The following is a 24,940-nucleotide window of genomic DNA, read 5'->3' as shown; positions in this document are numbered from 1 at the left end:
CGCGGGCTTGGAGGGCCGAAGGGCCTGTTCCTGTGCTGTATTGTTCTTTGTTCTATACAATTACAACACTTCTCTACTTTTATACTCCAGTCCTTTTGCGATAAACGGCAACATCCCATTTGCCTTTTTTATTATGTGCTGTACCTGCATACCGACCTTCTGCGATTCATGAACATAAACACCCAGATCTCTCTGTCCAGGCGCATTTTGAATCTGCTTTCCATTTAGGTAATAATTTGCCTTTCTATTTTTTTCTGCCAAAATAGATAACCCCACACTTATCCACATTAAACTCCATCTGCCAAATTTTGGCCTATTCTCCCAGCCACTGCCTGTTTTCCCACCTATTTTAATATCCACGAATTTTGCTATGTTACACTCTGTTCCTGCTTATATAGATTGTAAACAGTTGAGGTCCAAGGACTGACCCTGCGGCACGTCGCTAGTTACATTTTGCCAGGCAGAGAAGAACCTATTTATCCCAACCCTCTGTTTTCTGTCAGTCAGCCAATCCTCAATCCAATTTAGTACTCTACCCCCAATCCTTTTCGATCTCACCTTCTGGATCAGTTTTTTATACAGCACCTTGTCAAACGTCTTCTAGAAGTCTAGATATACCATATCCATAGGCTTCCCACTATCCACCTTGCTGGTTACGTCCTCAAAGAGCTCAAGCAAGTTTGTCAAGCATGACTTTCCCTTCATAAAATCATGCTGACAATGGTGAATTGAGCTTTGTCTTTCCAAATGCTCAGTCATCTCCTCAATGATTAATTCCAGCAACTTCCCCACCAGAGGTGAAGCTAACTGGCCTATAGTTTCCTACCTTTTGCCTCTCCCTTTTTGAATAGGGGCGTCACATTAGCATGTTTCCAATCCACCGGGACCGTACCAGAATCCCAAAGAATTTTGAAATATCACAAACGATGCATCAAATATCTCTGCTGCCACCTCCTTTAACACCCTTGGGTGCAAGCCGTCAGGTCCTGGAGACTTATCTGTCTTTAATCCCATTAATTTATTCAATACCCTCCCCCTAGTAATGGTTAGTGCACCAAGGTGCTCTGAATTAACTACAGTTTTTGGAAAATCTTCATTCTTTACCGTGAAGACAGAGACAAATTATTTGTTTAGTGCCTCTGTGTTCCCCATTAATGCCTTACCAGTATCGTCCTCTAAAGGTCCAACATTTACTTTAGCTATTCTCTTACACTTTATATACTTGTAGAAGCTTTTGGTATCTGTTTACGTTTTCTGCTAGTTTCCTTTCATCGTTCATCTTAGCTCTTTTGATTCTATTTTTAATAACCTTTTGCTGAACCTTAAAATTCTCCCAATCCTCCGGCTTGCCACTAGCTTTTGTAGTTTTGGTATGCCCTAGTTTTTGCCTTTTTGTCTTCTTTGACTTTGTTGTCTAGCTATGGGATGTTTTTCTTCTTTTTACAATTCCTCTTCAGTATCCTCTCAGGAATATACTTTAATTGAGAGATATTCAATATCTCCCTGAGCATCTGCCGTTGTTCCTCAACTGTCCTGCCCTCAATTACTTGTGTCCAGTTTAGCTGGGCCACCCTTTTCTCAGGCCTGTATAATTACCTTTGCCTAACGCCAAACTCTAGTATGGCACTCTGTCTTCTCTCACTCAATCTGAATCTGAAATTCCAGCATATTGTCGTGATGGGAGATTTTAATTTCCCAAATATTGATTAGAATCTCCCTAGAGTAAGAGGTGTATGTAGATGGGGAGGAGTTTGTTAGGTGTGTTCAGGAGGGTTTCTTGACACAGTATGTAGATAAGCCCACAAGAGGAGAGGCTGTACTTGATTTGGTATTGGGAGAGCATTTTGGAGATAGTGATCATAATTCTATCTCCTTTACAATAGCATTGGGGAGAGATAGGATCAGACAAGTTAGAAAAGTGTTTAATTGGAGTAAGGGGAATTATGAGGCTATTAGGCAGGAAATTGGAGGCTTAAATTGGAAGGAGGTTTTCTCGGAAATGTACGGAAGAAATGTGGCAAATCTTCAGGGAATATTTGTCTGGAGTTCTGCATAGCAACATTCCAATGAGACAGGGAAGTTATGGTAGGTTACAGGAACCGTGGTGTACAAAGGCTGTAATGAATCTAGTCAAGAGGAAAAGAAAAGCTTACAAAAGGTTCAGGGAGCTAGGTAATGTTAGAGATCTTGAAGAGTATATGGCAAATAGGAAGGATCTTAAGAAGGAAATTAGGAGAGCCAGAAGGGGTCTTGAGAAGGCCTTGGCAGGCAGGATTAAGGAAAACCCCAAGGCATTCTACAAGTATGTGAAGAGCAAGAAGATAAGATGTGAAGGAATAGGACCTATCAAGTGTGACGGTGGGAAAGTTTGTATGGAACCGGAAGAGATAGCAGAGGTACTTAATGAATACTTTACTTCAGTATTCACTATGGAAAAGGATCTTGGTGGTTGTAGTGCAGACTTGCAGTGGACTGAAAAGCTTGAGCATGTAGATATTAAGAAAAAGGATGTGTTGGAGCTTTTGAAAAGCATCAAGTTAGATAAGTTGCCGGGGCAGGATGAGAAGTACCCCAGGCTACTGTGGGAGGCGAGGGAGGAGATTGCTGAGCCTTTGGCGATGATCTTTGCATCATCAATGGAGACGGGAGAGGTTCTGGAGGATTGCAGATGTTCCTTTATTCAAGAAAGGGAGTAGAGATAGCCCTGGAAATTATAGACCAGTGAGTCTAACCTCAGTGGTTGGTAAGCTGATGGAGAAGATCCTGAGAGCCAGGATTTATGAACATTTGGAGAGGTATAATATGATTAAGAATAGTCAGCATGGCTTTGTCAAAGGCAGATCATGCCTTACGAGCCTGATTGAATTTTTTGAGGATGTGACTAAACACATTGATGAGGGAAGAGCAGTAGATGTAGTATATATGGACTTCAGCAAGGCATTTGATAAGGTGCCCCATGCAAGGCTTATTGAGAAAGTGAGGGGGATGGGATCCAAGGGGACATTGCTTTGTGGATCCAGAACTGGCTTGCCCACAGAAGGCAAAGAGTGGTTATAGATGGGTCATATTCTGCATGGAAGTCAGTCACCAGTGGAGTGCACCAGGGATCTGTTCTGGGACCCTTACTCTTTGTGATTTTTATAAATGACCTGGATGAGGAAGTGGAGGGATGGGTTGGTAAGTTTGCTGATGACACAAAGGTTGGAGGTGTTGTGGATAGTGTAGAGGGATGTCAGAAGTTGCAGTGAGACATTGATAGGATGCAAGACTGGGCGGAGAAGTGGCAGATAGTGTGCCAGATAAGTGTGAGGTGGTTCATTTTGGCAGGTCAGATAGGATGGTGGAATATCATATTAATGGTAGGACTCTTGGCAGAGTGGAAGATCAGAAGGATCTTGGGGTCCGAGTTCATAGGATGCTCAAAGCAGCTCTGCAGGTTGAGGCTGTGGTTAAGAAGGCGTATAGTGTATACTGGCCTTCGTCAATCAAGGAATTGAGTTTAGGAGTCGTGAGATAATGTTGCAGCTATATAAGACCCTGGTCCCAGATGAGTTCAAGTGGAGACCGTCCCAATGGTACAGATGCCTCCTGTTCCGATACTGAAGTCAAAGCCCCATGAAATAGAACCCCTCTTTCCCTCAGCACTCCTTTAGCCTTGTGTTCACTTCCCTAATTTTCTCATCCCTATGCCGATTTGCAAGTGGCTCAGGTAGTAATCCAGAGATATAACTCTTGAGGACCTGTTCTTTAATTTAGTTCCTAGTTTTTGGGCGGCATGGTGGCACAGTAATTAGCACTGCTGCCTCACAGCGCCAGGGATCCGGGTTTGTTTCCTGGCTATCGTCACTGTCTGTGTGGAGTTTGCACGTTCTCCCTGTGTCTGCATGGGTTTCCTCCGGGTGTTCTGGTTTCCTCCCACAGTCCAAAGATGTGTGGGTTAGGTGGATTGTCCATGCTAAATTGTCTGTTAGTATCAGGGGGATTAGCAAGATAAGTATGTGTGGTTATGAGGTTAGGGCCTGCGTGGGATTGTTGTTGGTACAGGCTACATAGGCTGAATGGCCTCCTTCTGCACTGTAGAGATTCTATGTTCTGAAACATAGTCCTCTTTCCTCGTCTTCCTATGTTGTTTGTCCCAACGTGGACCACAGCAGCTGGGGGGTCTTCCCCTCCCACTCCAATATCCTTTCAAGCCGGTCAGAAATGTCCCTCACCCTGGCACAGGGAAGGCAACATGCCATGCGGGACTCACGATCCTGCTTACAAAGGATGCTATCAATTCCCCCTAATTATAGAATCCCCTACAACTTATCTTTTGCTCTCCCCTCTTGAATGGCCTCCTGTAGCATGGTGCAGTGGTCGGCTAACTCATTTTGCCTACAGCCCTTTTCCTCTTCCACACAGGGAGCAGAGCAGGTACCTCATACCTGTTGGACAAGGCCAAGAGCATAGTGGTTAGCACTGCTGCTTCACAGCTCCAGGGACCTGGGTTCGATTTCCGGCTTGGGTCACTGTCTGTGCGGAGTTTGCACATTCTCCCCATGTCTGCGTGGGTTTCCTCCGGGTGCTCCGGTTTCCTCCCACAATCCAAAGATGTGCAGGTTAGGTAGGCCAAGCTAAATTGCCCCTAAATTGTCCTGGGATTCGTAGATTAGAGGGATTAGTGGGTAAATATGAGGGTTAGAGGGATTAGCAGGTAAATAAATGCAGGTCAAGGTTGAAAGAAGTAGGAGTTCCTACATGGTCATTTATTGTGAATAACTTTAAACTCTTGCTTAAGTGCCTTTTGCATGTGTACAAGTAATATATTTGTGTAGCATACACATCAGGGAAATCTGGCTGGTTTGGACTTTAACATTTGTCTACATTGGGCAGGGCTGTCCCAATCATATTGCTGAATAATAGTCTTTTAATTTTGATGTTTGTTGTAACAGTAGTGCAGTGATTTTATTAAGTGTGGTTTCTTTTTTGCTTTTTTTCATTTAATTCTCCAGGAAAGGGACAATATCAATAACACTAGGTTTCCCATCTGCAATGGGAAACCAATGAAATTATATATTTGGCAAAAATAGGGCAGTTATTTAGTTAAGAGCACACAGTCCTTTGTAACGTTGTGTTCAATCAAGCTCTTAGAACAAGGTGATTACCAAAATGAAATCTGTTTTTGTCTGTTTATTGACTCAGTCAGATTCCACACCCACATTTGAAAAGTATTGATTGGTGAGATTCAGCGCTAAGAGTTCCAAGAATACACTACCATTTTCATCCAGTTCCATATCGCTCACAATATACAGAGGCCCAAATTACACCACTGTTCAAGGTCGTGGCATGAAATAGGACAAATGATTTAAATATTGTAGAGGTGTTGTCTGCCTAAATATGCCGGTAATGCTGTAGCTACACTGGGGAAAGTGGGGCATGAGAATTCCCAATACAGCATTCCAAAAACTGAGCAAAGGGTAAAAAAAATACCTTATTTAAGGGAATCGGAAAATATGCGGAGGTGACCTATGAAACAGTAGAATGTACAACTTACAGTTGGTTAAAAGATAAGTAAACAGCAATCTGGGTGGCAAAAATCACAGCCAGATTGGAGAAAAACGTGGCAAACCTCAGGACACTAAACCTGCAAATCCTCTTAACAGAGATATGGAACAGGAGAAAACATACGTTTATGGTAGCCCCATCATGAACATGGTGCACATTTTGTTGCAGTCACTCTCTGCATAGTGTGTTGCCAAACATCAGAACTACTTTTCAATGTGTGAAGAAATTTAAATAACTTCACTAGAAATTCAAGGCAAGTTACCTGCTTCTATGACCCTTCCTTGCAGTCTCTTTATATTTGTGTCACTCTTTCATTCATGACCCTCATAATACCAGATAAGTCAGAAGTCAAAGTGGAATTTGCTAGAGTGGAGTGGATGTTCTGCTTGTCCCCTTCAAACTTACAAACTTAAAACTTACAACTCTGGGGTTCAGCTCTCAGAATAATATTGGATGAGCATCAGACTTGCATGGAGCACTAAGGAATACCTTGGAGAATGTGAGACATGGCAAGAATATAGTAACCTTATAGTAAGGTCCACCGAAAGTCCCAGTGCCCGTATCCAAAGAGTATTTGATGCTGTCCAATGATACCTGGGGTAGTTGGTGGTACAAAGCCCATCCACATATATTCCTCCTGATGGTAAAGCCTTCAGACCAGTCCAAAATGAATGTTCTGAGCACTGGCCCCTCTGGCCAGGGAACCATTTGGAGGCAATGAGCGAATGTGGCTTTTGAGAGAAACAGACCGTTACCTCTGGGTCTGCAGGATCCAACTGATATCTTCAGGTTTGTCCTTCTGCTGACCAGTGGACAATCATCATAAGCAGTATTACTAAAATTCACCTTCATGCTATCCTATCATTTTGTACCATACAACAATTGCCTTTTCGTGCAGGTGTCAGCTTACAAGATCAGGTTATCCAAGTAATTCCAATGCCAACACTTGACCCCTGAAGAGTTCTCCCAGCCTCGAGATGACGTTCACCTTGAACCTAAGAAACTCAGGGAACACAGCAAAACATCACATGTTTCCCAATGTTAGCATGTACCAAGAGGCTCCAGGGGACAGCACAGTGTACAATAAAGCACTCAGCAAAAAAAGTACCATAAACTTAAACTCTGAAAAATGTTTGGAGGCCAGCTTTCAATGCACACACAGTTTCTTCTCAGTTTATCTACCAAAGTTTAAACAGTTCTGCTTTCATAGTCTGCCTAGTAAGGATGCTATGACAGAAGAGACTGCCCATTTGAAAATGCTGAAAGGCAGCTACCAGATCCCTTATTGATAGCACAGGATTTTTAAAAGTTTAATCAAAGCTAATGTTTAAAACAAAGCTTTTGGACATTCCAAGCCTGTCGACTCAACCGACTCCAATGACTCCTAATTTGATATATTTTACAAATGCACAACAACCCTCCCCAATCCCCCCTCCCAACCATTGTTTATTTTTTTCCCAGTTGTCTGGCCTCCTCTCCTGATAGCAGTGATTTTTGCCAGGATATTGTTAACAAGTGCCAGGTGGCCATTCATCGTGTATGAGTGTGATTTTGAGAATTAGCTGGCTAGTTAAATACAGAGGGCATCTCAATAGAGGCCATTGCTCTTCTCACCCAACATCTACTTCTTTGCACTGTTCACAGGAAAGCAGTTCGGCAGAGCTGGATTTTCCCCCTTGCCTTTAAACAGACCAAAGGTGCTAAACACACCGGGTCAATCAACATCGATGGAAAGTCAAACTGGTTAATCTTTCAGGTGTCTCTTCATTAGATCTTCAAAAGATTTGGAGGATGAACAAACATTTAATAGAATCAGACACAAGGGAGGAGGAAAAAATGAACAACTTCACATTTTCCCACATTATACTCCATTTGCCAACTGTTTGCCACTTACTTAACTTATCAATATCTCTTTGTAAACTGTTTGTTTCCCTCTCGCAACTTGCCTTTCCACCTATTTTTGTGTCATCTGCAAATTTGGCTACAGTGCATTCGCTTCCTTCCTCCAAGTTACTAATATATATTGTAAACAGTTGTGGTCCCATCACTGATGCCTGTGAAATCCCACTGGTTACAGGTCACCAACCTGAAAAAGAACCCCTTATCCCCAATTGCTGTATCCTGCCCATTAGCCAATTCTCTATCTATGCCAATATATTATCTCCCACACCATGGGCCCTTATGACTTAACCTTTTGTGAGGTACCTTGTTGAACTCCTCTAAGAAGTCCAGATACAACACATCTACTGGTTCCCCTCTATCCACTCTAGCTGAGAATTCCCCGAAAAACTCTAATAAATTAGTCAAATGCGATTTTCTTTTTATGAACACATGCTGACACTGCTTGATTAGATGATGATTTTCCAAATGTGCTGCTATTACTTCCTTAATAATTGATTCCAACATTTTTGCAACAATCAATGTTAGGCTAATCGGCTGATAGTTACTTGCTTTTTGCCTCCCTCTCTTTTTGAATCGAAGTGTCACATTGGCAGTTTTCCAATCCTCTGGTATTTCTCCAAGGATTTTTGGGAAATTACAACCAATGCATCCACTTTCTCTGTATCTACTTCTTTTAGGAACCCTAGGATGCAAGCCATCAGGACCAGGGGACTTATTTGCCTTTAGGCCCATTAGTTTTCTAATACTACTTCTCTAGTGATGGTACTTAATTGCTCCCCCATATTCTTTGGTATTAATGGGGTGTTCGAAATATTTTCCACCATAAAGACGGATGCAAAATATCTGTTTAGCACCTCTGCCATTTCCTTGTTCCCCATAACTATTTCCCTAAATTCATTTTCTCAGGGGCCTATGTTCACTTTGACCTCACTCTTCCTTTTTAGATGTTTAAAGAAGCTCTTATTGTCACTTTTTATATTCTTGCTAGTTTGCCCTCATAGTTTACTTACTTTCTTTTTGTTATCTTTTTAGTTCTCCTTTGCTGAATTCTGAATTTATCCCAGTCTTCAGGAGCAAAGCTGAGTGATGTTAAGAAGGTGGAAATCAGCAGCCTCAGAGATGGTGCAAATATGAGCTGGGAAGCTCCTCTCGGTTTCAAGTGTGACACCAAGATTGTAAACAGACCGGCTTAGTCTCAGACTGTTGCCAGGGAAAGGGATGGAGTCCGTAGTTATGGGATTGGAGTTTGGTGTCAGGCCAAAACCAATGGTTTCAGTATTCCCGATATTGGAGAAATCTCTACTAATTCGGTACTGGGTGTGGAAAAGCAGTCTGATAATTCAATAACTGTGGAGGAGTTGGGAGAGTATGCGTGTGAAAAGTAATGGCATGCCTTCAAATGATCCCACCAAGGAGCAGCATGTTGATGAGAATTAGGAGGAGACCAAGGATAGATCCTTGTGGGACAGTGGAGGTAACAGTGCAAGAGCAGGAAGAGGAACCTGTTGTAAGTGATTCTCCGGCTACAGTTAGCTAAGAATGGAACCATGTGAGAGCTGTCCCAGTTAGCTAAACAACAGTGGACAGAACAGCAAAATATGGCGGTGCTGAGAATCTGAAATAAAAGCAGAAACCGCTGAAAGCAGTCATCAAGTCAGGCAACATCTGGGAAGCGAGAAACAGTTATGCTTAAGGCTACCCTCTCTGACTACCTCTAACTGTTGATTGTAGTAAAAGAATACTTTGAATGTTATGTGTAACCGCCGCTCTAATGCTGCTTTGCCCTTCTTTACACTTTTAACATTTGTCTACTTTCTCCCATATTGAATCTGGAGACCCCTTCTGTTTCCCTGCAGAATTCATAGAGGCTGTTTCTCTGTTCTAATTTTTAGTTTATTTGTTATTCTACTTCAGATCTTGTTTATTTACTTTGGGTGGATTGATTTTGGGAATGTAGTTATCCTTCATACCCAGTGTAACATAATAGGAAAGAAATGTCTTAATACAGAATGCATTTATATAGTACAAAGATATTTACTTGCTCGATCTAACTCAGCTTTACACATTATGGCTCATTTTACTCACAGACTAAATCCGCTGACTCATCGTAAGAGCTGGCTTTCAGACACCAAGATTTGCATGTTCATTTCTTTAAATCATTGAATAGTCTTTGGACTGTATTTCTAAACCAGGAAGCTTCACTTGCACTATCCATATTTTCTGACTCATTGTGCTTCATGTTACATAAATTGGTACCAGGTAATTGCACAACCTGAAAAAACAAGCTCAACCAGTTATATATTTTGGCTATCTGGTAGTTGCTTATTGTAACAATTCATCTTGCTATACACCAGAGTGAGGTACTGGTGTATGGTTGGTGCTGTAATTCAGCAATTTAAGATGAGGATAGAAAAAATGCCTTTAAAAGGTTTGTGGATAATGTTTTTCCGGCTTGTCAATGGTCCTTACTGGTTACCAAGACTTTCGCAATTTTTGTTTTATTGAATCCTTCAATGGCAATTTTACATTCTGCCACAGAAGGCATGGCTTCCTTTGTTTCCTTGCAAGAACTTATAGAGGTCTATAAAATAATGAGGGCAGAGATCAGCTAGATAGTCAATATCTTTTCCCAAAGGTAGGGGAGTCTAAAACTAGAGGACATAGGTTTACGGTCAGAGGGGAGAGATACAAAAGTGTCCAGAGGGGCAATTGTTTCACAGAGGGTGGCGAGTGTCTGGGACAAGCTGCCTGGGGTAGTAGTAGAGGCAGGTACAATTTTGGCTTTTAAAAAGCATTTCGACAATTACATAGGTAAGATGGGTATAGAGGGATATGGGCCAAATGCAGGCAATTGGGACTAGCTTCGGAGTTTTTTTTTTTAAAAAAGGGCAGCATGGACAAGTTGGGCCGAAGGGCCTGTTTCCATGCTGTAAACCTCTATGACTCTATATGTAGGGATATGGGGATAGGGCCTGGGTGAGATTGTTGTCGGTGCAGACTCGATGGGCCGAATGGTCTCTTTCTGCACTGTAGGGTTTCTAAAGAGCTGAGGATCATCCATTCCTGAATTCAGGATCCCTCTACCTGCCTCACTTGCAGTCACACTCTGCTGTTCCTGACCACGGACCACTCCCTTAAGTAAGCATGTGATGTTTGCAATTTTCTAGTCCTTTCACACCACCCTTCAATCTAACGAGGATTGAAAGATTATGACTGCGTTTTCCACTTTTACTTCCCTCAATAACCTTGAATGAAACTGATTCGGTCCTGGTGATTTATCAACATTTAAGTATAGCCAGTGTCACAAGCACGTAAATGGTGTTTCCTTAAAGTGATCTACGGTCTAAGAATTTGTATGTGTAAGTATTCCCCTTTTTTAATATTGTGATTCAATGTAAAAATTACCCAGCAGTCAAGCTTTATTCTTAAACAATTAACAAAGGAGGCATTAGAAAGGCTGATGCCATGAATATGTGATATTATACATTTTGTAAAAAAGCTAATCATCTTTTCAAATGGACACAAAAAACCAAGGTGGCTGCCAAAAGCCCCCTGACTGTTTACAACTGCAATGTGGTTAGGCTTCTAAAAGGCTCCAAGTGAAAGGCAAGTAGGCATATCCAGGCATCTGAACACTTTTGAAATTCGATGAGCATGGATTGTATAAGAAGTCATTTTGTGTGGCAGTGTGAGGGACGAGCAGCAGACAATTCTCAGCTATTTTACAAAATTGTATAATATCACATGTTTGTGACATCAGCCTTTCTAATGCCTCCTTTTTAAATTTTTCTAAACCCATTCAATAGTACATCAGCCTTTAAAGTAGAATGGATCTGATCTGACATTTAAATCAACCCTCCCCTAACATTATTGACAGAAATTCTACCTTCGTGCAGTTATGCCACTCTGAATCTTTTGGAGTCTCTCAAATCCTGTATTTATTGTTGAAGCTCCAGTTACTTTCCTGCCACTGTGACAATGGGACAGCACAAATTGTCATAGTTGAGAGGCATTTGCGAGCTTGCACTGTTGATGAGTCAGTTTTGATTAATGAAGTATGTTTTTAAGCAGCTATCCATTGTAACTTTCAGTGCATTGTTGTCTTGCTTCCTACTCAACTTGGAAGGAAAGACTGACATTTTCTGCTGTATGAGATATGGCACACTCAGCCACAGTACATCCCCATAAAAATAATGCAAATTGCACAGATTTATGAGGAGAATGGCAACAGTTATCCCACAGCAGCATGTGTCACAGAAAACAACTTGCATTTATAAAGCGCTTTTAACATAAAATGTCCCAAGACGCTTTCCAGGAGTGCTATTATACAAGTTTAACACTGAACTGCATGAGATTTTCGGACATGTCACCAAATGCTTGGCCAACAGGTTGGTTTTAAAGAGTATCTTAAAGGAATATAGAGGCAGTGAGATTCATGGAGAGATTCAAGGCCTTAGGAGCTAGGCACAGTTATAGATGCGGCGGGCACTGGTTGAGTGAAGGAAATCAAATTGGCAAGTATAGTGTGCTTGCATCTCTGGATTTGATTTTTCATGAAAAACAAAAAGGTTTTCCCCCCCAATTTTAGAAAAGAAACGTTTTGGGGAAATGTCGAAGCTGTGAAAGGCACTGAACGCTGCTCATTTTAATATTGTGACTGAACTGTGGAATTTCTTTTTCTAAATTCAAAATGTTCTTTCTGTTTAAGCAATGTCTTCCTACACCTGCATCACATGTCGAGTGGCTTTTGCTGATGCTGAGATTCAGAGATCACACTACAAAACAGACTGGCATAGGTATAACCTGAAGCGTAAAGTAGCTGACATGCCTCCAGTTACAGCTGAGAACTTTCAAGAACGCGTACTTTCCCAGAGAGCAGCTGTAGAAGAGCAGAACAAGGGGACTGCAACAGATTGTGCATCTTGTGGCAAAAGATTTGCCACTTTCAATGCCTACGATAACCATTTGAAATCCAAGAAACACCAGGACACAGAAAAGAAGGCCACCAGCATTGCAAGTAAAGAGTTGGAAAGGCTCAATGCAAAAAATGTGGAGAAGGGATTAAGTAAGGAGAGAATGGACAAAGATGCATTGAATACAGCCATTCAGCAGGCTGTAAAGGTCCAACTGTCACCCTCAACAAGGAAAAGGACTGTTGTCCCAGCAACTGGAGGCACTCAGTCACAAGTCACAGTTAGCAGCCAACAATTGCAGCAGAGTAAGAAAAGGCCTGACAAGCCTCCTCGGTTAGTCTGGTTAGAACAACAAGCTACAAAATTGGAGCAGCAAGAATACTCAGATGAGGAGGAAATGGTGATGGAAGATGATGGTAAATAATGACAAATAAGCATCTTATTTCTTGTTAGATTTTAATAATGCTCTGTAGAATATGTGTATTGCACTGAAGTTTCAACCTTGTATTAAAGAAAATTCTAATCCCAAAACACAGGTTAGCTCATTTAACAGTTCATCAGTAACTGACATGGCTGGTTTGATAGATTAGTGAGTGCACCCAGACATTCAGCACATAATGACTAGTCTCATGCTTGTTTAGACTCTAAATAATATTTCTGCAATAAATATATTATAGTAGCACCTTACTGAAAATGGATGATACCTTTGTGCAATACTTCTGTTTCTCAATTACCTAAAAAATCTGTTTTCTAAGAATATCACCTAACACAACTTGTCACTGCCAAAGTATTCTCAACAGTGAGTTCTCTTCCCTGTAGTATAATTTATATTTACATTAGAGATGGAGAAATTGGGAAGAAAATTCATTGTATGGAGCAGCCAAACAGATGGTGACCAACTTGTGTTTAGTAGCTGAGATGGGTATCCACTGTTTTTCATGTGACATATTACCCTGAGTTTACTTAATTGACTCTCTAGATCTGAGACTGCGTTCTTGGCTCCCACTCATCATACATGCTAGGACAGTTGTGCGTCAGAGGTCATAAGCTGTCTTACGATCCTTTCACCATACCAAAGGTGCCAAACTTTGCACCTAGCCTCTACGGAAATGCCTTCCTGATCTCAAGTCTTTATTTGTTCACAGGGTGTAAGCATCACTGTCAAGACGATTTATTATCCATTCCCAATGGCCCTTGGGAAGATAGTGGTGAGCCACCTTCTTGAACTGCTGCACTGCAGCTGGCTCACGTGTACCCACAGTATTGCTTGGTAGAGAATTCCAGCATTTTGACCCAGCAACAGCGAAGTGATAAAGTTCCAAGTCAGGTTGTTGAGTGGTTCGGAGGGGAACTTGCAGGTAGTGCTGTTCCACATGTCTGCTGCCCTTGTCCTTCTAGATGGTAGAGTTTGTGGGTTTGAAAATTACTTCTGAAGGAGTCTTGGTGAGTTGCAGCAGTATATTTTGTAGATCGCACATAAGGCAGCTACTGTGTGCCAATAGTGGAGGGTGTAACTGTTTATGTTGCTGAATGTGGTGCTGATCAAGAATTACATCCTGGAATTACATTGATCCAGGCAAGTGGAGAATATTCCATAACAGTCCTGCCTTGTGGATGAAGGACAGGCTTTGAAGAGTCAGGAAGTGAATTACTTGCCACAGAATTCCCAGCCTCTGACCTGCTCTTGTAGCCACAGTAATTATATGGTTGTCCAGTTCAGTTTCTGGTTAGTGGTAACCCCAAATGTTAATAGTGGGGGATTCAGCAATGGTAATGCTGTTGAATGTAAGGAGAGATGGTAAGAATGTTCAGGGATTGGGAAGACAAGTGGCAGGTGACGTTCAATCCAGAGAAGTGCAAGGAAGCAGGTGGAGAGACAGTACAAAATAAAGAGAGAAACTCCAAAGGGAGGTGCAGGAACAGAGGTATCTCAGTGTATGATGTACATATTTCATTGAAGATGGCAGGGCATATTGAGATGACAGTTAATAAAGCGTATATATCTTAGGCTTTATTAATAGGAGTACACGAGTAAGGAGTTCATGTTGAACGTATAGTTAGGCTTCATCTGGAGTGCTGTGTCCAGTTCTGGATGCCATACTTGAGGAAGGATGTGAAGACATTGGAGAGAGTTCAGAGGAGATTCATAAGAATGATTCCAGGGATAAAGAACTGATAGATTGGAGAGGATGAGACTGCTTTCCTTGATCGAGGTATTCAAGATCTTGAAGGGTGTGGTCAGGGTAAATAGTGAGAAACTGTTCCCCCTCAACTGAGGATCAGGAACTAGAGGACACAGATTCAAAATAATTAGAAAAAGGAGTAAACATGAGGTGAGGAAAACATTTTTCACTCGAGTGTTTGGAATCTAGAAACGTTTTCTTAGAGGGTCTTGGAGGCAGGTTCGATCAAGATATTCAAAAGGGAATTGGATTTCTGTCTGAAAAGAGAGAATGTGCAAGATTGCAGGGGACTGGGACACGGTAGAATGCTCTTTCAGAGAGCCAGTACAGACTTGATGGGCCAAATGGCCTCCTTCTGCACTGTAAAGATTCTGTCAATTACACTTCCCTTGCTTTTCTGATAATTCAGAGCAGACTGATGGGGTGGTAATGGAGTGGATTTGTCCTTTTTGTGAAGAGGACATAGCTGGATAATTTTCAACATTGTTGGTAGTGTCGTAGCTGTACTGGAACAGCTGAGCTAGGTATTGTTTCGGCACATAGCTGTTGCTGTATCTAGTGCCTTGAGCCATTTCTCGATATCAGGTCGAGTTAATTGAATTTCTTTAAGACTGGTATCTGTCATGCTAGGGGCTTTGGGAGGAGGAGATGGTTCATCCTCTTTGCACTTCTGGCTGAAGATGGTTGTAAATACTTCAGCATTTTCTTTTATCCTACCATGCTCGGCTCCCCCATTATCGAGAATGGGGGTATTTCCTCCTCCAGTTTGTCCTCCACCACTCACAACTGGATGCGGCAAGGCTGCAGAATTTTGATCTGATCAGTTGGTTGTGGGATTGCTTAGCTCCACCTATTGCACATTGCTGCTTCAGTTTGGCATGCATATAACCCTGTGTTGTAGCTTCACCAAGTTGACATCTGATTTTTATATTTCCTGGTATGCCCTCCTGCATCGTCATTGATCCCCTGGCTTGATAATGGTAGAGTGAGGGATATGCATGGCCGTGAGGTTACAGATTGGTTGAGTACGATTCTGGCTACGTCTGTATGGCAGTTATTGGAAGGCGTTATATGGAGGTTTGATGATATCAGGGAATTAGGAACGCCACATATGGATTTCTCACTAGCTCTATTTGGCAATTCTTAAACTTGATAGATTTCCATTTTTTGTTAAATGTATCCCGCTGACCAACAAGATACTTGGGAAATAAGAGGATCTATTTTGTGTGTGCAGTGTTAACTGGCTATTGATTACTAGCAGTCCTCTCAAACCTCACCCAAAGGTATTACCTTAAACAGTGAATGTTGGTGATAAAATGCACTATGATTGTGTCATCATGGTTGTCTAATCCTGTCTGCACAAACAACTAGAAGAACTTCCCAGCTCATCTTCACATTATAAAGTTATTTTTTCCACTTGAAAGGGCAGACATGCTTTAATTTAACTCCGTGGCTAAAATACAGCGCCTCTGACACTGCAGCATACCCTCATTACTGCACTGGACTGTCGGCCTAGATTTTGTACTCAAATGTTTTGAGTCACACTTGAACCTACAACCTCTGACTCAAAGGTGAGAGTGCTACCCATTTAACCACAGCTGACACCAGCTGAGAACCTGGGGCCTTGTTATTTATGGTTTCCTTTTACCTTTGTTGATTCATTTACCTACTGATCGACTGAAACATTTGCAGTGATTTTATTTCAGATACCTTCATATCAGTTTGCCAGGTCTAGCTGCCTCTCCCATTAAAGTGGAGATGCCGGCGTTGGACTGGGGTGGGCACAGTAAGAAGTCTCAAAACACCAGATTAATGTCCAACAGATTTATTTGAAATCACTCACCTGATGAAGGAGCAGCACTCCGAAAGTTCATGATTTCACATAAACCTGTTGGACTTTAACCTGGTGTTGTGAGACTTCTTACTACTCTCCCATTTAAGAAGTATGTAGCATCCCAATATCAAGACAAGATTTGCTCAGTTATGCACTGCATTCCTACACAAAATTGTGACTTTCTTAAATTGGTCAAAATTTGACTCAAAAAATTCTGTTCTGAAATATTTATTTACACTCATATACATTTGTTTTAAAGCATATTCCAAGATTTAAAGTATAAATATTTAAGAGCACAGGAAAACAAGAGTTAAAATTGACTGTGGTTTACACTTTGTGCTCTTTCCATTAGGTGAATGGGAGGATCTGGATTCTGTCAGTGACATGGAGGATGATTTAAAGGACCAGGAGAAGCCAGCTGATAAAGAACTGAGTGAGGACTCTCCAACTAGCACCATTCCAGTCACCGACTGCTTATTCTGTTCACATCACTCTCGTTCTCTATTAAAAAATGTGGATCATATGACAAAGTTCCATAGTTTTTTTATCCCCGATATTGAATATTTAGTGGATCTAAGGGGGCTACTATGGTACCTGGGTAAGTACTCTAAGAATCCACTATAAATTTTGTCTGTTCCCAATAGTAAATTCATGGACGCCTATTTATTAATAAGCCATAAATGAAAATCCATTTGCGTGTCGCTACTGAAATTTATGCCAGATGTTTAATGAAGAAATTGGTTGTGTTAACGAAAGGTTGGTTGTCACCTATGTGCAGTGACACTGACTGATCTGTCAATCATCTTTTTCCTTCCACAGTGTTGCTAAAATTCCCATCTCAGCTATGTCACTGGAGAATTACCAAGCAGAGGTAGCATTGAGGACACTTGACAGACTCTTTGAGTCGTTTGTTTGCACCACCTAATAATGGTGCAACATTGATATTCAACTTAAACAAAATTAATTTGGAGAAAATTCGTTCGATCTTTTGCTAAAGATTGAGAGTCAGCTGTTCATTAATCTGATAGTTTCACTCTGGGTCAGTTGGATAACTTGAATCATAGAAACCCTACAGTACAGAAAGAGGCCATTCAGCCCATCGAGTCTGCACCGACCACAATCCCACCCAGGCCCTACCCCCATATCCCTACATATTTATCCACTAATCCCTCTAAACTACGCATCTCAGGACTCTATCACAGGCAATTTTTAGCATGGCCAATCAACCTAACCCGCACATCTTTGGACTGTGGGAGGAAACTGGAGCACCCGGAGAAAACCCACACAGACACAAGGAGAATGTGCAAACTCCACAAAGACAGCGGCCCAAGCCGGGAATCGAACCCAGGTCCCTGGAGCTGTGAAGCAGCAGTGCTAACCACTGTGCTACCGTGCCACCCAAAGGTTGAGGTTCAGAAACCTGGGCCGATCTACAGTTACACTTGATGGCCAGAGAAATGTCGTGATTCAGCTACCATTTTTAGTATGTAATAAATTAACTGTCAGAATCCAATGTCCAAGTTAGTTTACAATTCAGAAATGTTCACCTGTAGAAAGAGCTTTTTTTAAAAATTTGATTCAAAGTTTGAGGTTGGTGAGAAACTATGGGATCGCTGATGAGGTTCATGTAGCACCACATGATATAATTTGCTGCTTAGTCACTGAGCATAGGAGGAATCGGAGGCCAGTCTTTCCTTAACATAGGAGCAAAATACTGCAGATGCTGGAAATCTGAAATAAAAACAAAATGCTGGGTCTGGTACCACATAGGAGAGAGAGAGAGAGTTGAAATAGGTTTATTCCCATAACTCAGGGAACAGGCACAGACTCCATTTTCCTTCCCCACACAGGTGGAAATCAGTTCCCACTTATACTTAAGAATAATGCCCAAACCTTTCCCTGGGTAGTAACAGCTGCTCTCACTTACACATTGAGCGCGCACTTCATTATGCCAGAATTGCTTTGTTAACAGCAGAAAGCTGGCTGCTTGTGATGCATATAATTTTACTTCTGCAGGAGAAAAGGTTGGCGTGGGAAATGTCTGCCTGTGGTGCAATGAGAAAGGGCGGTCTTTTTACTCGACAGAAGCTGTCCAGGCTCATATGGTTGACAGCAGCCATTGCAAGCTCTTCACAGATGGAGATGTTGCTATTGAGTTTGCAGACTTCTATGATTTTAGGTAATAACAATTCCATGAAGAATTTTGGGGTTTGTAAAATGTTTGACTCTACTATGTGTATTGTGCATTTTGCAGGGAAATGATTTTGCTTTCAGTGGAAACTATTAACTTTCTAAAAGAATTAACATTTCATGCATTGTTAAGCTAATGCTAGACAAATCACCTGCTTTTCTTCACCAACCATATTCTTCAAAGCTCCCTCAACTCCCCTTATTTCAGCATTTGCAAACAGATTAAAGTTAATTTGCTTACAGCCACACTCCCAGAATCTAAACTGCTCTGACTTTGGCCTCCCAATCACCACCTCTGCAGCTGTTGATTTGCACAGCCATGCCTACTCATCTACCTTTGATGTCAGTATCTCCCATAGGCATTGATTAGGGATAGTCAGCATAGCTTTGTTAGAGGGAGGTCATGCCTATGTTCTCAAGTGTTTAGAAGAACAGGAAGTGATCTCATTGAAATTTACAAGGTTATGAAAGGTAAATGAAAGCAAAATACTGCTGATGCTGGAAATCTGAAATAAAAAGATTTTTATTTAAAACAGATTGTCCCTTTCAATTGTATAATTTGAGGTGCCTTTCACTCACAGGAACATATCCAAGCCACTTTTGAATACCTATAGCATGTTGTCACCCAGCTGCATTCCTTATGTCTGAAACTCCATTTGCATCCATTTTGTTAAGTGTTCACCGTTCTGTTGCACAGAAATTGCCCTAAGAAAAGTCACAAATGACATTTTCTGTGACAGATGGTATATTTTCTCTCCTCAACAGTTTGCCATGGTAAACTACACCATTTTCTTTCAATACCTGTCCTTTGTTACCCAGCTGAGTGGTACCATGCTTGCATGACTTCTCTACACAATCTTCCAGCCACTTAAGAAACCCCACAACCCTGCTTTTTGAAGAAGTGACCAGAATGGTTGACGAAGGAAGGGCCGTGGATGTTGTCTATATGGACTTTAGTAAAGCGTTTGACAAAGTCCCTCATGGTAGGCTAGTGAAAAAGGTTGGATCTCATGGGATAAAGGGGGAGGTGGCTAGATGGGTGGAGAACTGGCTTGGTCATAGAAGACAGAGGGTGGTAGTGGAAGGGTCTTTTTCCGGCTGGAGGCCTGTGACTAGTGGTGTTCCGCAGGGCTCTGTATTGGGACCTCTGCTGTTTGTGATTTATATAAATGATCTGGAAGAAGGAGTAACTGGGGTGATCAGTAAGTTTGCGGACGACACAAAACTGGCAGGACTTGCAGATAGTGAGGAACATTGTCAGAGGCTACAGAAGGATATAGATAGGCTGGAAATTTGGGCAAAGAAATGGCAGATGGAGTTCAATCCTGATAAATGCGAAGTGATGCATTTTGGTGGGAATAATGTAGGGAGGAGCTACACGATAAATGGAAGAACCATAAAGGGTGTAGAGACGCAGAGGGACCTGGGTGTGCAAGTCCACAGATCTTTGAAGGTGACGTCACAGGTGGAGAAGGTGGTGAAGAAGGCATATGGCATGCTTGCCTTTATAGGACAGGGCATAGAGTATAAAAGTTGGGGTCTGATGTTGCAGATGTATAGAACGTTGGTTCGGCCGCATTTGGAATACTGCGTCCAGTTCTGGTCGCCACACTACCAGAAGGACGTGGAGGCTTTGGAGAGAGTACAGAGGAGGTTTACCAGGATGTTGCCTGGTATGGAGGGGCTTGGTTATGAGGAGAGATTGGGGAAACTGGGGTTGTTCTCCTTGGAAAGACGGAGGATGAGGGGAGACTTAATAGAGGTGTATAAAATTATGGAAGGCATAGATAGGGTGAACGGTGGGAAGCTTTTCCCCGGGTCGGTGGTGACATTCACGAGGGGTCATAGGTTCAAGGTGAAGGGGGGGAGGTTTAACACAGATATCAGAAGGACATATTTTACACAGAGGGTCGTGGGGGCCTGGAATGTGTTGCCGGGCAAGGTGGTGGAGGCGGACACACTGGGAACGTTTAAGACTTATCTAGACAGCTATATGAACGGAGTGGGAATGGAGGGATACAAAAGAGTGGTCTAGTTTGGACCAGGGAGTGGTGCGGGCTAATTGTTCTTTGTTTCTCGTTTCAAGGCTTCATTCTAAGATCATCTTGCTGGTGCCAGTACAGAGCGAGACTGCGGATAGTTGGGAACCTGTCTCGGGGGCAGGGAATTCAGATGGTGTTCGTAAAGCAGAAGTGGAAATGAATAGGGTTGGGAAGCACTTTCTGATCAGGGCCAGTGTGATCTCCTGGACTCATTTCGATCGCCTCAGGGGGTCGGAGAGGAATTTCCCAGATTTTTTTTCCCCCATATTGGCCCTGGGGTTTTCACTCTGGGTTTTCGCCTCTCCCTGGAGATCACATGGTCTGGAATGGGGGGGTGGGGGTGAGTTAATAGGTTGTGATGAACAAAGCATCGTAGCTGTGAGGGACAGCTCGGTGGATAGGATATTAGGATGTAGATAGGCAGGAAAATTGGGCGGGGATCCTGGATTCAGGATTCAATCCTGGACCCGGGAGCGGCGCGGGCTTGGAGGGCCGAAGGGCCTGTTCCTGTGCTGTATTGTTCTTTGTTCTTTGCTGCTCTGTATCCCCCCCCAACCACTGCTTCCCATCATTTCCATAACCTCTTCTCTCTGTCTCTCTCCTCTCTCTTTCTCTCCCCCCCCCCCCCCCCCCCCCCGCCCCCAAAACTCTGAAGAGTGAATTCCTTCAATTGATTTCTCTTGTACACTTACAACTTTTTCATGCTAACATTCGGCAACTGTACAATTAGTTGCCTAGGCTGCACTCTCAAGAGTAGCCATTTTCTCCTTTTAAGACCTTTGTTTAAAAAACACCTTTTTGATCAAGCTTTTGCTGTTCTCTTTGAATCACTCCTTTGCTTATCGTTCATTCATTATCTTCATGATTTTTATGAAAACGGTAGGAAATTTTACTACCTTAAAATATCTTATACACATTGAAGTAACTGAAATATAACTAAATTAGTATAGTCAATAAAACAGAGTATTTTGTGTCATGTTATGGAAATGGGAGGCAAATTCAGTATCCAGCCTGCCCATTTGAAAGCTTGTACAGCATTTCTAGCTAATAGTAAAATTGTTAATGACAATGCAGACTGCAGCTCAGATAGTTCTGTTCAGAAGATGCCTTTCAAACATGATGGTGGGTGGAGAACAACTGGAACTTAATATCTGCTTTCTGCCATATATTTGTATTTAAATATATGCGGTTAAAAAGATTAGAAGTGGCCCCAATTCAATTACTGTATTCCAGTATAAGAAATTATTGTTTCAAAAACATTCGCTGAATTTGTTGTTTTGCTTCTCTGTGTATAGGGATAGTTATCCTGATCATAAAGAAGGGGAAGATGTTGAAATGAAAACAACAGATGTACCAGCCAAGAATCTGGAATATGATGAGGAAACAATGGAGCTGATGCTTCCTTCTGGTTTGTATCCAGTCCTGTTGTGTCTTTGTTACACAGAATGTGTCAGAAAAGTTCCATCTTTATATGGATTGATTGGACTGTTTGAGAAAAGCACCATAATTGTTAACGTTGTTTAGATTGGATTGTTACATGTAACTATATTATTACGGTTCATAAGCAAATGCTTTAACTATAATGATTTTGGCTACACACTTTTATTGATAGGCTAGGTAAAACTTGAGTGAAACAATCTGATGAATTTTGTGTTCTGTTATTTGTTGTAATACAAGATTATGAGGGGCATGGACAGAGTGGATAGGCAGAAGCTTTTTCCCAGGGTGCAAGAGTCAATTACTAGGGGCACAGGTTTAAGGTGCGAGGGGCAAGATTTAAAGGAGATGTACGAGGCAAGTTTTTTTACACAGAGGGTGGTGGATGCCTGGAACTCGCTGCCGAGGGAGGTGGTGGAAGCAGATACAATGGTGAGTTTTAACGGGCGTCTGGACAAATACGTGAATAGGATGGGAATAAAGAAATATGGTCCCCGGAAGGGTTGGGAGTTTTAGTTCTGTCAGGCAGCATGGTCGATGCAGGCTTGGAGGGCCAAAGGGCCTGTTCCTGTGCTGTAATTTTCTTTGTTCTTTGTTCTATTCACATATAAAAGCTCCATTCTGATGAATCACTGACTCCTGTTTCTGAGTTTTCAGATTATCTGATTTTCCCTTTTTTATCGCTGCTGTTTTCCTCCACCTTACCATGCAACTATTTTTAAGCAAAGTTGTGAGCTTTGCTGGCAAGGCCAGTGTGAACAATAATCTGGTACTTTTGTGGTCAAGAGTTTTAACATAATTTAATTCACTGAATTTAAAGTCTAATGGGACTTGAGCTTTTCTCCTCCAGATCAGTAATCCAGGGTTACCAATCCTGTGATGCAACGTATGCTTCTGTAGCCTAAGTAGCATTATTTACTATTCAGTTAGCACTTGTTCTGTGGGTCCAGGATGTCTTTTATTTTTAACATGAATGTAAATAAGCGAGGACATTTAGTGCTGTACATCCTTACCCACTTACAATTGGGTTGAGACCTAAGGATAAAATCTTACAATACTGCAGTAATGGGTACTTGTATTGCACAGACCTTTGTAGTCAACAGGGTAGGTGGGAGTTACATTTCATCAACCTGGGAAAATAGTATGTATCTGATTTAGTTTCTATTGTACCATCATATAAAGTTTATTCTTGCTTTTTCTACAGAGAATGTGTGCACAGAAAGCTGAGTCTGACTTCTTCACCAAAATTGATGACCAATCAGAACAAATTCTTGTTTTTTTTGAGAGAGAAATGCATCTTTTATTTCAAGTGAAGATATTCCTTAAATATATGGAGAAAGAGCAACTATTCACATTGCATATCCATCAAGTATATCCATGACATGCTACTATGTAAAACCATGTGACTACAGCATGTAACATCTACTCTATCTCCAGGATTTTGAATTGGATCCACTCAATCTTTATTGCATCTCTTGTTAGGCTTTGCAGAAACCATGCATGCGCTGACTGTGTATGCCTGGAGTGCACAGAGATTGCATAGTTGACCTTGCTGCCAACCCCCATCCCTCACGACTCCCATCCCACAAGACTCCTCTTGCCATGACTCAACTGTGGCCTGCGTTGTTCTCCAATCCTGGGCCTCCAGTAGGTGTGGTTTCAGCAACAGCTACTGCCTTCCTAATAAAGTTGCTTAACAAAAGATCTGCCAGCCCTGGTTGACCGGCAGCTCTTCGTGGGTACTTAGGAGAACCACTGCCTTTTAGCATATTATTGGATGTAAGCATGGTAACCTAGATAATGTAACTAGGAGTAATGGGTTGTAGAAATTTTGCACCACTGCCAAGGATCACTTTGTTTAGGACGTTAAGTCCTAAACACTAAGACACTGCGCAAACTTGTTTATTTAACTGAGTGGTGCAGTGAGGAAGAAGACTGGAAATGCATGTTCATTTGGATTAAAATATTTTACTTGGGTGTAAACTGGCAGCTAAGATGACGTGTTGAGTGAAATGAAGATTAAAATTCACAGGCACAAACTTGGAACTAATTTGACCATGTTTAAAATCTTTCCATTCTCTATTCAAATCTCAGGTGCCAGAATTGGTCATCGATCATTGCTGAGGTACTATAAACAACATTTTGGTGTCTCTAGAGCGGTGGCTGCCACGGGGACTCGTGTTCTAGGCAGGGTACTGCAGCAGTACAAGGCACTAGGCTGGACAAGTGAACTTGGTAAGTAACAGCAAAATAATGCAGATGTTGGAAATGTTGAGGGGAGAAAAGGCAGGTAGGGGGAAAAGGCCAGGACGGGGCAGGGGGCAACAGGAAGGGACGAGAAAGGGCAATGGGGGGAGGGGGATGATGGTGGGAGGTGTTGGGGGTAAACGGATGGGGCAGCAGAGGGCGAAAGGACTAGGCGGGGAGGATGACGTGATGGGGCGGGGGCAACATGTATTGCGGTGGAGCAGGGTTGCAATGGGGATGATGTGGACGACGAGATGTAGCATGAGAGACAGTGGGGTGGGGCAAGGCGGGAAGGGTGAAGGACAGAGACTGGGGCGGTGTGGGTGGGGGGTAAGGGTGCAAAAGCAAGATGGGGGTGATGGCAGGGGTGCTATGGGGGGGGTGATGACGCGGTGGAGTTGCAACGGGGCAACGGAGCGGGGCAAGGAGCGATTGGGGACAGTGTAGGCGGTGGTACAGTGAGTGGAGTGCAGTGGTAAGACAGGGTGGGGAGGGGGGGGGTGGTGGTGGCGGCGACGGCAGTGTGGTGGGGCTGGGGTGGGGATTGGCTATGGTGTGGGCGGGGTGGGGGGGTGGCGAGGAGGGGCGAGGCAATGGGACGCGGCTTGTTGGGGGGGGGGGCGATGACGGGGCAGGGGTGTGGTG

At 42.5% G+C, this 24,940-nt stretch overlaps 1 protein-coding gene across 8 annotated transcripts in view; it reads left to right on the top strand.

The window, feature by feature from the left end:
• Positions 1 to 24,940, top strand: part of znf622 (zinc finger protein 622) — a 37,285-nt gene that overhangs the window by 5,850 nt on the left and 6,495 nt on the right. For all 8 annotated transcript variants that reach the window (XM_078240762.1, XM_078240752.1, XM_078240771.1 and 5 more), the window contains 5 exons: positions 12,158 to 12,778; positions 16,732 to 16,977; positions 18,396 to 18,558; positions 21,907 to 22,019; positions 24,143 to 24,283. In XM_078240762.1, coding sequence (XP_078096888.1) covers positions 12,160 to 12,778; positions 16,732 to 16,977; positions 18,396 to 18,558; positions 21,907 to 22,019; positions 24,143 to 24,283 — 1,282 coding nt within the window. In that variant the 5' untranslated portion in view covers positions 12,158 to 12,159. The remainder of the gene's footprint in view (positions 1 to 12,157; positions 12,779 to 16,731; positions 16,978 to 18,395; positions 18,559 to 21,906; positions 22,020 to 24,142; positions 24,284 to 24,940) is intronic.

This window comes from Mustelus asterias, chromosome 2 (assembly GCF_964213995.1).
Source record: "Mustelus asterias chromosome 2, sMusAst1.hap1.1, whole genome shotgun sequence".
In the NCBI taxonomy this organism is placed as follows: domain Eukaryota; kingdom Metazoa; phylum Chordata; class Chondrichthyes; order Carcharhiniformes; family Triakidae; genus Mustelus; species Mustelus asterias.
Note: the sequence above shows the minus strand (reverse complement) of the source record. Positions and strands in the feature narration are given on the sequence as shown.